The sequence below is a fragment of the Mandrillus leucophaeus genome, unplaced genomic scaffold (genome assembly GCF_000951045.1).
Source record: "Mandrillus leucophaeus isolate KB7577 unplaced genomic scaffold, Mleu.le_1.0 Scaffold285, whole genome shotgun sequence".
Lineage (NCBI taxonomy): Eukaryota > Metazoa > Chordata > Mammalia > Primates > Cercopithecidae > Mandrillus > Mandrillus leucophaeus.
The window spans coordinates 485,635-497,991 of record NW_012102976.1 but is presented as its reverse complement, the minus strand read 5'-3'; the positions used below and the strand labels follow the sequence as shown (position 1 = coordinate 497,991).

Here is a 12,357-nt window from a genome sequence, read left to right as displayed (position 1 = left end):
AAAAAAAAAAAAAAAAAAAAGCATGGAACTAGATAATCATTTTTTCTTCTAGCTCTAAAATTCTGATTCAAATATATCAGGCAGTCTAAGAGGTTGCTAGTGGTGACTAGATAGATAACTGCTAGTCAGAGTGTTGACCCTACTTAACGATGAATAAAGTGTAAAGTATTGACTTTACTAAGATGGAAATCAGTAGTGGTCACAATGGTGTGACCTTGAAATTTAGCAGATAAAAATGAAAACACACACACAATCCCAAAAAAGCTAAAATTACTGTTTTCACCTGTAAACTAAGTTAATACATTTCTAAACAAGAGATGCAATAGTTATAAGATCAATGAATATAAGCCAATTTGGAAGACAAAAACAAACTCAATGGGTACCAAAATTGGGATAGAACAGACAGACCCAAAAGCATGTAGTCATAATGGGAATTATCCAACTGTGCTTGTGCTAAGTTTGGAAGCCACTGTTGCTTCTAGCACTAAAGGCTAGAGCTGTTCCATCTAAAAGAAGACTAGTAGGAAGATGTAACTTCCTGCATGGCCAAAAAGTAAAATTATGTATACACACACACACACACATTTGTGTATTTCATTTGTGTGTATGAAATCCACATATATGTGTGTGTGTGTGTGTGTGTGTGTGTGTATGTAGCATGCTAAACAAGAGTAGTAAGAAGTATCATTTTCTAGGCCGGGTGCGATGTCTCATGCCTTGTAATCCCGGCACTTTGGGAGGCTGAGGCGGGCAGATCACTTGAGGTCAGGAGTTTGAGACCAGCCTGCCCAACATGGTGAAACCCCGTCTCTACTAAAAATACGAAAATTAATCTGGTGTTGTGGCGTGTGCCTGTAGTCCCAGCTACTTGGGAGGCTAAGGCAGGAGAATCGCTTGAACCCGGGAGGTGGAGGCTGCAGTGAGCTGAGATCATGCCACTGCACTCCAGCCTGGGTCTGTCTCTTATACACATCTAGATGTGTATAAGAGACAGTCCATAGATTGTTCAGTTAAAGGTCACGTCATTTTCGAGTTAAATAACCATTTTGCTTAAACTTTAAAAACAAGTTTAAGGCAATGGACATACCTAACCTTTACTACTGCTTTATAAAATTTCACAGGATTCCAGAAAAAATACTAGTTCTGCAGGTGTTACTACTCCCCTGTACACTAGCAGACTTATAGAGTTGGTATAAATACAATGTTTCCTTTTTTCTTTTTCTTTTTGAAAATCCAGCACTTACCAGATTTGTGTCAGTAATTATGATTACACAATATTCAAACTGTAAGGGACTTTAGAGATACTCATTTTAAACCCTTCAATTTATAGATAAAGAGACTAAGGCCTGGAAAGGTTTAAGAACTTACCCATAATCACCCATTTCTCAAATTGAGCTTTTCTGTTTTCAAAAATTAAAGACGATTTGTTCATTGTATTCCAAGGGATGTTAATCAAAATCATATCCATCATTAAATCAAGCTTTAAAAATATTTTTAAAACAGTCATAAATGAAGGAAAAAGGCAGTATGTGTGGATATATGTGTATATACATGCATAAACATATTTATACACATATAGATATTTTTACCTGGAACTGATCAGATGTACATGTGTTCATATCTGGTGACACGGTGGCTGTCTGACCGATGGAAGCTATTTTTTCTGCAGCAGAAAGTGGTTTCAATGGTTCCTTGGTGGGCTCTAACATACCCTGAAAAAGGAATATTAGCCTTTAATGGTGGTAGGGGGCACAGCCCACAAGCTTAAGTTAATCTATCAGAAAGGAGAAACTAAAAAACAGGTCACTTGGAAAGTACTGAAGACAAAAAGGAAGTAGTCTTTTTGTGTTTTTTTCTAAGAGACATTTTTAAGAGACAAGGTCTCACTATGTTGCCCAGGCTGGCCTCAAACTCCTTGGCTCAAGGGATCCTCTTGCCTCAAGCTCATGTCACCACACCTGGCTATTCTTAAATTTTATTTACTGAAAATCCTATAGCACTATAATGAGAACCATTCACAATACCTTTAGAATCAAAAGTTTTTAAAGCAAGACTTTGTATTGTAAATCAGATGTTTTAAAATACAGGGTTATTACTGTCACATGAAAGCATAAGCACCAACTCGGGATGGGTTGGGGGAGACAACAATATGTCACATCTAACCTCTAAAAATCCAACACTTTAATGACACTAAAATGGAAAGGGCACCCTTTGTACACATTACCCCATGGTGGTGTGAGAAGTGAGAGCTGATTCTAAAACACGCCATATAATATGACATCTATATCCTTCAGTGTAAATGTAATGTTTGATCCTGATCCCTATGATGGCACTGGAAACTTAGTACTTAGTTCCTTGGACAGGCAAAGCAGATATACAGCCTTTTTAGAGAGGAAAACATCTTACAGGTTCCACAGGGTTTGTTACAAATCTAATATACTTTTTTTTTTTTTTTTTTTTTTTAAATTGAGATGGAGTTTCGCTCTTGCTGCCCAGGATGGAGTGCAGTGGCGTGATCTTGGCTCACTGCAACCTCTACCTCCTGGGTTCAAGCAATTCTCCTGCCTTAGCCTCCTGGGTAGCTAAGAAACAGGTGTCCACCACCATGTGTGGCTCATTTTTTGTATTTTTTTAGTAGAGATGGGACGTTGGCCAGGCTGGTCTTGAACTCCTGACCTCAGGTGATCCACCCGTCTCGGCCTCCCAAAGTGCTAGGATTACAGGCGTGAGCCACCGCGCCCGGCCTAATATGCTTTTTGAGTAAGAAAGATAGATGTTCAGTATGGCTACAGAAATAGGAAAAAAACCAGTATTTTTTATCAACACTCTACCAAACTCAAAATGGGCCATAATCTAGATCTGAAAAAAGTCAAACTGTTACATGTTTTAAAATAATATCTGATAAGCTTTTGAATATTTTTCAATCAAAGGTTATATCCTAGACAAAATCACCCTTAACTGGACCAAAAAGAAACAAACAAAACAAAACTCAAAGCTGCTAAGTCATTAATGTTAGAATCTGTAAATTTCTAAGATTTTCAGGAGAATCCCTGCCTCCTCCCTTCCCCAATAAAATAGGCGTAAACTAAAACAGTTTGCAGAATCAATTCTTAACAGTAGCACATCTGAAAGGCTTTAACCCAGCAGCTAGAAAAATGAAAGAAGTTCATGGTCTGACTCAGTATGGTAAGTATTATACAGGCTCTCTAGTGTGCCCATATGTAGAGTCGATACATTTGGTAAACAATTACTAGTCTCAGCCAAGGCTTGTAATTTGAATGATCACTTTAAGCAGTGGTTCTGAAATTGTGATCCCCGATCAGCAGCTTCTGTGTCACCTTGGAACTTGTCAGATGTACAAATTCTCGAGCCTACCTCAGAAATATTGAACAAGAAACGGGGGTGGCGGGGGGGGTGCTCAGCAATTTGTGTTTTAACAAGTCTTCCAAGTGATTCTGATACACATGAAAGTTTGAGAACCAGTGGCTTAAATGATCATTTCAGGTACTATTTCTCCAGGTGAGATCAAAAGATTATTGAATATCTCATACATGTAAGGCACCATGGGTAAAGTTAGCTATAAATTAAAACTTGATATTAAAAGAAAGGTTTCTAAATGAAAGATATCACAAAGATGGAGGAGGGGAGATACATTTATATTCATTAAACTTTGGTATTAAAGCTTATATAGAAATAGTAGCTATAGGTATGAGCTGATAGATGTGAAAATAAACTGGAAAAAAGGTGGCGGGGAGGAAAGAAGTGGAAAAAAAAGCCCATAGAAATAGTAAAAATATTTCTAATAAAGGTTGAAAAATAAAGCATAAGCTTTAGCTTCTAACTCCTCACAAACCTCACAGAACTGGTTAATGGGGTGAGGCTACACATTAGCATTAAGTAGGTCACTGCCCTTAATATGCTGAATGAAAGTGCCTACAAATTAAATTCCTAGTTCCATAACATCAACAACCTCTGGAGTGCTACTCCTTGAGAAAAAAAGAAATCCAAATAACCAAAAAGTTAAAGAAATGTTCAGCATTATATTTACCTACAACAGAAAACAATGGGGAATCATCAAAGTGTTTTTAAAGTACATGATAAAAACCATTTACGAAGGAGTAAACACTGATTTTAAAAAAACAAAACTCTAGAAAATTCCACAAAAATCAAAATGTTCCAATTCAAAATCAATAATTAGTGCTTATTCATGGAGAAAGTTTATAGATTTAAAGGTCAAGTTCCACAGCAAATTGTCACATGCACATAATGGGTTGTATAAATTTTATACCAAAGATTCCTTCATTATTTTTCCCTTATTTCCAATTTAACAGTTAGAGTAATGTTTTAAGTTTGATGGGACATTTTTATTCATCAATAAAAATATATTTTTTTCATCAATAAAAAAGACACACCAAAAAACACAAACATCAAACTTTAAAATGTGACTGAGTCTTGAGAAGGAACAGAATGAAAATGTCTGTTTTCCGGTACTACCTGGCATATCTGAAAAAACAAAATTCAACACATTTAAAACATTAATGGAAAAACTAAGAACCCATTATAAGTCCTGGCTCATTTTAATTTCACTATAATTTGGTGTTTCTAAGCTTTTATGTACATCTATAGCCTCAATATTGCATTATTTAAAATTAATAACTGAATTAAAACAAATTACATCTCTAGGTCTTCAGATACTTCAGCTGCTTTTTCTTTTTTCTTTTTTTTTTTGTTGAGACGGAGTCTCGCTTTGTCACCCAGGCTGGAGTGCAGTGGCCAGATCTCAGCTCACTGCAAGCTCCGCCTCCCGGGTTTACGCCATCCTCCTGCCTCAGCCTCCCGAGTAGCTGGGACTACAGGCGCCCGCCACCTCGCCCGGCTAGTTTTTTGTATTTTTTAGTCGAGACGGGGTTTCACCGTGTTAGCCAGGATGGTCTCGATCTCCTGACCTTGTGATCTGCCCGTCTTGGCCTTCCAAAGTGCTGGGATTACAGGCTTGAGCCACCGCACCCGGCCCCAGCTGCTTTTTCTTTAAAGCAAGTTTAGAAAAGAAAAAGAATCCTCCAAAGGTGCATTTTACAAACAGTTATATATGCTAATATTAGTAAGATAAAAATTTTCAATCTAAAACAAAACAGTATCTGTAATTAATGAAATATTTTAAAAGTCCTGCGATCAGTATTTGATGGGATTTATGAGTTCAAAAAAGATCTATTTATACCCTTCAGATTCCAACACTAAACGTCTCTTATATAGCATGACACAGAAGTATATTTTAAGATGATTTTACAGAATAAATGCAGTAATGATAAATACATGCAGAGAGATTTTTGTACTTACCAATCCTGCTGCATACATGGGCACTATAACAGGCTGCTTCTTATTGCCCGTGAAGAGCTATACACACGTGTTAGACAGACAGAAAGAACATATATTTAGAGAATAATCTATCATACAATGAAACAGTTTCCAAATATGCTTGCGATGTTTTATTACATATATTGGGAATAATAAATTGATGAAACTTAAAAATTGCCCATATGGGGTTATTTTATCTCCCAGTCCAATTCCTTCATTTTATGTTTAAGAAAAACTACTAAAACAATTTTTTCTAAAAATAAGTATTGAAGAAAAATTTAGGTAGATTGATGTTTAAAAGTCAGCACATTCAATATAAAGGAACATTTATACCAAATATTTATTTTCTGAGGAACTAGCTTACCACAGCTTAAACAGAAGTATAACAGAATTTTAAAACACCCACAGGTTGATTAAAAGATTTTTCAAGGTACTAACAAACTCACAATGTTTCGGGTGTCTATTCCCAAGGAGCACAAAAGCTTCTTGTTGCTATGGGAGCCGCCCCACTGGTATCTCAAGCCATGTGCATCATGGATATCCTGTAGCTCAGTCCACACATCTAGCAATTCCCTGCAAAGGCCATGATGAAGCCATCAACAATAGGTTACTGAATAACTTTCACCATGAGTTCTACTTACAATATGGCTGTGACATGTTACACATTCCAATTATTCTTGGGTCCAACGTAAGTATATAACTATTTGAATGAAATCAAGAGCCAACACTTACAGTCACTAGAAAAATAACTAATTGAGGCCAGGCATGGTGGCTCATGCCTGTAATTCCAGCACTTCGGGAGGCCGAGGCGGGCGGATCACCTGAGGTCAGGAGTTCTAGACCAGCCTGGCCAACATGGTGAAACCCCATCTCTACTAAAAAATACAAAAAATTAGCCAGACATGGTGGTGGGCGCCTGCAATCCCAGCTACTCAGGAGGCCAAGGCAGGAGAATCGCTTGACCCAGGAGGAAGAGGTTGCAGTGAGCCAAGATCACTCCAGCCTGGGCAACAGAGTGAGACTCTGTCTCAAAGAAAAAAAGATATTTCATTGTGAAATTTCAGAACATCAGCAACAAAGAGATCTTAAACTATAAATTTAATGTGAGAGTAGAATAAAATTTTACCTCCCATCTATCTTTTTTTCTCAGAAGGCTGTTGGAGGATGTGCTCCACCAAAATGGGATCTAAGTGAAGGGAAGTCCCAAGACAACATATGTGTAAGCCCAGACTGAAACCATTCTAGATGGGAGCAGAATAAGGGGTTGGATCACAAGTGTATGAACAAGCTCTCAAAGGGTAGGGAAACACTAATGAAAAAGAGAAGCCCAGGAAGAAGTTGTACTGTAAAGAAAACAGTGGCTTAAGAGTAAACAATATATACATGATTATAATAATGAAAATGCCAAATAAGAAATTAACCAAAAACTGATATATGGGGAAGATGAGGGGAGAATAGCAGAGGTAAGATCTAAATTTTCAGTTACCATTCTAAGAAGTCAAAAAATAATATATAACATCAATTGATTAGAATATTGATTTAGAAATACAAAAACAAACAGCTCAAAAGAAAAGAGGCAGGGAGTTTAAGTTTTGACACAATGTTTTTGAGCCTTAATTTTTTTTTATTTTTTATTTTTTGGAGATAGAGTCTTGCTCTGTCACTCAGGCTGGAGTGCAATGATCTTGGCTCACTGCAACCTCTATCTTCTGGGTTCAAGCGATTCTTGTGCTTCAGCCTCAATCCCAAATAGCTGGGATTACAGGCATGCGCCACCACACCCTACTAATTTTTTTTTATTTTTTAGTAGGGACAGGGTTTCACCATGTTGGTTAGGCTGGTCTCAAACTCCTGACCTCAGGTGATCCACTGCGCCCGGCCTGAACCTTAATGTTTTAAGATAAACTTATAAATTAGAACTGCTGAAAGTAACAAAAACACATGCTATCTAAAAACTCTCTTCTACTTACCCACTTTCAGGTAAGGCCTCTCTTGTTTTTATTGGCAAAGTGCTTGTTTCCAGCAAGTGCTTCAGGGAAGTAACTTCCTCTTCAGCATCAGGGACAAGTATGGAAGGAAAACATGCTTCGAAAATTCGCTCCAGGCGGTTTAATAAAGCTGTCTGCATCAAAACACCCCCCAAAAGTTTATTTTCATTTAATTTTGATATCATAGTAATAGCATTAAAATGCAAACACATGCACACCCTGTCCACTACTGTAAGAACCATCACTCAGATACAGAAAACACTAAGTGAAAAGAACACAACTACTCACGAAACAATCACTCTAAATGATTAATTTAAATAATGATGATGAGCTACGTAGCTGGCAAGTAAAAGCAACGTGCCAAGCAATATACCTGCTACTTTACATGTAGTATCTTAATCTATTACAAAATTCTACAAAAAATAAATTACCCAATTCTACAGTGAGAAAGCAATCTCAATGTGTGAATAATCTGCTCAAAGCAAAACCCAAAAAACCCAGAGAGCATTTATATTCTTTCCACCACACTGGAATGTCTCTTACCACCACTCATCTACTCTAGATTTAGGAACAAAAAGATCGGATGCTTGTGAGAAGTATTATGCTATTATAGCTAAACAATCTTTTTTTTTGGACATAAACACGAATTTTGATAGCCTTTTGGAAATATTTTTGCTGCTAATAGTACAAAGCAAAGCAGGAAAGACTGTCTCAATTTTTACTGATAAAAAATTCAAAAAGCTCATTCATCATTTTGGTGATATGTATTATCTTTTAGATATTCCATTTCTACTCGTCTTTGTTGCATGTCTATTTTTGAATAGAATACTACCTTTCTCCTAAGTAAAGCCTTCATATTCCCCAGAGTAGTTTCACCAAGAACAAACAGATAAATCTCTTGTCATTTTTTTTAATGTATTTTTATTAACTAAAACTTGTTGGATTTAGATCAACTTAGTTTTGGTACCACTAGGTTTACTATACATGTGTAACCTACAATAACATTTATTCCTATTTTCCTATTTCAGATACATGTAATATATTTTCCATCTTAGCCCAGTTTACCATGTAAACATCAACTACGAATACAAATTGTTAGTAAGTTAAAGCCTGCTGTAAGATTAAGTTTACTATTGAATTGACAGACTGTATGAGCAAAATGCCACATCATGGTGGTACTTCCTGCCAAGTAACAAAAACAAGCTGATACTTGATTTCTGTTTTGTAGTGTAGTGAGCACCCAAGAAAATTTAAAAAAAAAAAAAAAAAAAGGAAAAGGAAAAAATTTCACCTTTTCTGAATCCAAATCTCTTTTGGAAGCTGTATCAGAGTAAAAATTTAACACTGCATAATTAGTCTCAGGGTACTCTTTTGTAATTCTACAAAAGTTACATCATAATTATATTCATGTGTGTGATATTGGAAAAGGTTCTCACTATCAATTATGAACCCTAAGTAAAGGGTAGCCTCAAGATCCCAAGGCTTGTGAAACTTGAGTGCATCAAGGGGCCCTTGCTCTCACTTGCCTCAACAGAGGGAACGGACCGACATTATTTTCAAAGAGATCAGATAACCACCTAATTGGATACATGATTGGCTCCTCCTGGGCAGGGAAGATAAACAAAAAACTCACATATGACCAAATTTTATTTCTCTGTAAATTAAATCTTTCTTGTATCCTCTTTGTTATCTTTTTAATGGGATAGGAAAAAAATGTTTACCACAGGAAGAAAAGAAATGACCCTAAAACACATCCAACCACTTGGGCAATGTTACACATAACTGCCAGGTGTCAAGACACCAGCAAAATTCTCAAATGAGTGGAATGAAGCTGAGGCAAAGAAACATTACCTAATTGCCTCAATTTTTACTTCTTCTTCAGCCTTTTCCCATAAAGGATATAAGTTGAATGGAAATTTCTAAAGAAAGTTTCATATATGTTTAGGATCAGATACTACATTAGATTGCTTCAAATCTTATGTTGAATAAGATAAAGCAGGAGATTAGCAATCTTTTCTTTAGAGAGCCAGATAGTAAATACATTGGGCCTTGTAGGCCATTCATAAAGGAATAAGCATCGGTATGTTCCAGTGAAACTTATTTACAAAAACAGGCGGCAGGACAGATTCATTCTGTGGGTCATGGTTTGACCCTTGAGATAGAGCTGTAAATAATAAATAACCAGCATCCATTAACAGCATTGCCCAACATTTTTTTTTTTTTTTTGAGATAGTCTCACTCTGTCACCCAGGCTGGAGTGCAGTGGCACAATCTCGGCTCACTGGAAGCTCCGCCTCCCGGGTTCACACCATTCTCCTGCCTCAGCCTCCCAAGTAGCTGGGACTACAGGTGCCCACCACCACGCCCCGCTAATTTTTTATTTTTAGTAGACGGGGTTTCACCGTGTTAGCCAGGATGGTCTCAATATCTTGACCTGGTGATCTGCCCGCCTTGGCCTCTCAAAGTGCTGGGATAACAGGCGTGAGCCACTGCGCCCAGCCCAAAGATTTTTATTAAAATTAAATTTGCTCTGACATTTTACTTTTAAAAGTGTATCAATTTCCGGCCAGGTGCAGTGTCTCACGCCTGTAATCCCAGCACTTTGGGAAGCCGAGGCAGGTGGATTGCTTGAGGTCAGGAGTTTGAAACCAGCCTGGCCAACGTGGTGAAACCCCATCTCTACTAAAAATACAAAAATTAGCAGGGCATGGTGATACACACCTGTAGTCCCAGCTAGTCAGGAGGTTGCGGCATGAGAATCGCTTGAACCAGGCAGGTGGAGGTGGCAGTGAGCTGAGATCGTGCCACTGTAGTCCAGCCTGGGTGATAGAGCAAGACTTGGTCTCCAAAAAAAGTATATCAATTTCCATAAGACCAGTTTGGTGGTAAGGACATCCTGTAACGAGTTTCTCACCACTATCTTGTTCTTGGTAATAAATAAGGCCAAATTTAACTTACTATTAGTTAATTCCAGTAAGTAAATGACTGGTATAACACTTCAATAGAGGGCTATAGATCCAGGGGCTAAGACTCCAGTTTCTACATTTATTTTTATTTTTATTTTTTTGAGACAGAGTCTTACTCTGTCACCGAGGCTGGAGTGTAGTGGTGCGATCTCAGCTCACTGCAACCTTGGCCTCCTAGGTTCAAGCGACTCTGCTGCCTTAGTCTCCCAAGTAACTGGGATTACAGGTGCCCACCACTGTTTCTGCCCAGTTTCTGCATTTATAATCTGGAGATATCAGGGTCTATCTACCTCATGAGGTGGACGATAATTTAGAGGATTAAATACTTGGCACCCAGGGTGTCAGAGGTGGCAGTTTTTATCATTACTACTGTTATTATACAGATGATACATATAGACACAGGTGGCTTGCCAGGGAATTAAATAAATGAGTCTCAAAACTAGAATCAAAGCTCACTAAGAATATTTCTCTACCATGATTTAGCATTCTAAATCACTATGAAAATACTTATCTCAATTTATCAATTTCTACACATTATAACAAGAAATTAATCCAAGTATTGTGCATCCTTCCCAAGGTCATCCCTGTTGAGTTGGGAGGAAAAAAAAGTACCTAGTTTTTAAGTATCTATTTTTAAGAGTCTCATATAAATGAAACCTGCTATGGTTACTCCTTGTAGAGTTTACATTTTGGATATTGGTGGTTGGCTTATTGGTATTATGACTTAAATCTTGATTGCATTATGAAACACAAAATGTGTAAACCACACATTAGGCATTAAGAATACTTTGCTTCTCAGCCAGGCACGGTGGCTCACGCCTGTAATCCCAGCACTTTGGGAGGCCGAGGCGGGCGGATCACGAGGTCAGGAGTTCGAGACCAGCCTGACTAACATTGTGAAACCCCGTCTCTACTAAAAATACAAAAAAATAGCTGGGTGTGGTGGTGGGTGCCTATAATCCCAGCTATGTGGGAGGCCGAGGCAAGGAGAATCGCTTGAACCTGGGAGGCGGAAGCGTAAGACTCCATCTCAAAAAGAGTACTTTGCTTCCTAAGAAGCAAAATAAAGTTAAACATGCAAAAATGTGATGTAACACAGTCCAAATAACTTGGTAAGTAGAACAGTTACAAGAATATAACTAATATAATACTCAGAAGAAGAGAAGTTAAAATAACCTACCACAAGAACAGTTTCTCTTATGACCAGACAGGTTTTTTTCAGGAAACAGATTTTCCCAAACTGATTGTTAATCAGATACTACTTTTTAAAAAGAAATCATTGTTATTTTGAACATAAAATGTGAGCACTTGGGATAAAAGGTGTATCAAAACTGTGAGAGTGGCAAAGGTTTCAAGTTTGTTTTTCAAAAATTTTTTTGGGGGTACATATATTAAGTATTTTAATCTGTTTTAAATTGCAATCATCCTCTCAATATCAGCCAAGGATAGTTTAACATATGCATATAAATTAGTGGTAAAATTCAGTATCACATCAAAACTCAAGTTAAAGTAAAATATTAAACTTGGATTTCTTCTTATGAGTAAAAAGGTACTTTGCTTATATTACCCTGCTTGTGTGAACTCCTATTTCAATACAGAGTACATGTAGCCATAATGGGAAATCTACTGGTTTTGATTAGGTGGGGGCACAACACAAATCTTCAAACTCCTTGTAGCAGATTAATGCAGAAAAAGGTTGCATCAAACAGTGACATTTATTAACACAGTACATGTGGACTTGAATTAGATGTAAAATTCCAAAAAATAGATACTTTATTATTTAGAATTGGTGAAGTGAGACTGGCTGAGCTCTAGTTTCCTTAGGCACATAAGGCAGTATAGGTAAAGCAAACAATATTATTTTAACCCAGATCAGGAAAGTGGGAGCCTAAATTCAGCAAAAGATCAAAAGATGTACTCTGAAACCTACTCAGAAACTGCAAAAGCTTGCTATGGTGCATCATAATTTTCATTCAATGTTCGCATAGTGCCTACCACGTGGCAGACATTATTCTAAATGCTTTATAAATTTTAGCTCATTTAAGTTT

General features: G+C 37.2%; 1 protein-coding gene across 1 annotated transcript in view; it reads right to left on the bottom strand.

The window, feature by feature from the left end:
* AFTPH (aftiphilin) overlaps positions 1 to 12,357 on the bottom strand; it is a 73,484-nt gene that overhangs the window by 21,756 nt on the left and 39,371 nt on the right. Inside the window, exons 3-6 of the mRNA XM_011985489.1 lie at positions 7,326 to 7,477; positions 5,802 to 5,928; positions 5,338 to 5,394; positions 1,590 to 1,712 (exon numbers count right to left, since the gene is read on the bottom strand). Of these exons, the coding sequence (XP_011840879.1) occupies positions 1,590 to 1,712; positions 5,338 to 5,394; positions 5,802 to 5,928; positions 7,326 to 7,477 (459 nt within the window). The remainder of the gene's footprint in view (positions 1 to 1,589; positions 1,713 to 5,337; positions 5,395 to 5,801; positions 5,929 to 7,325; positions 7,478 to 12,357) is intronic.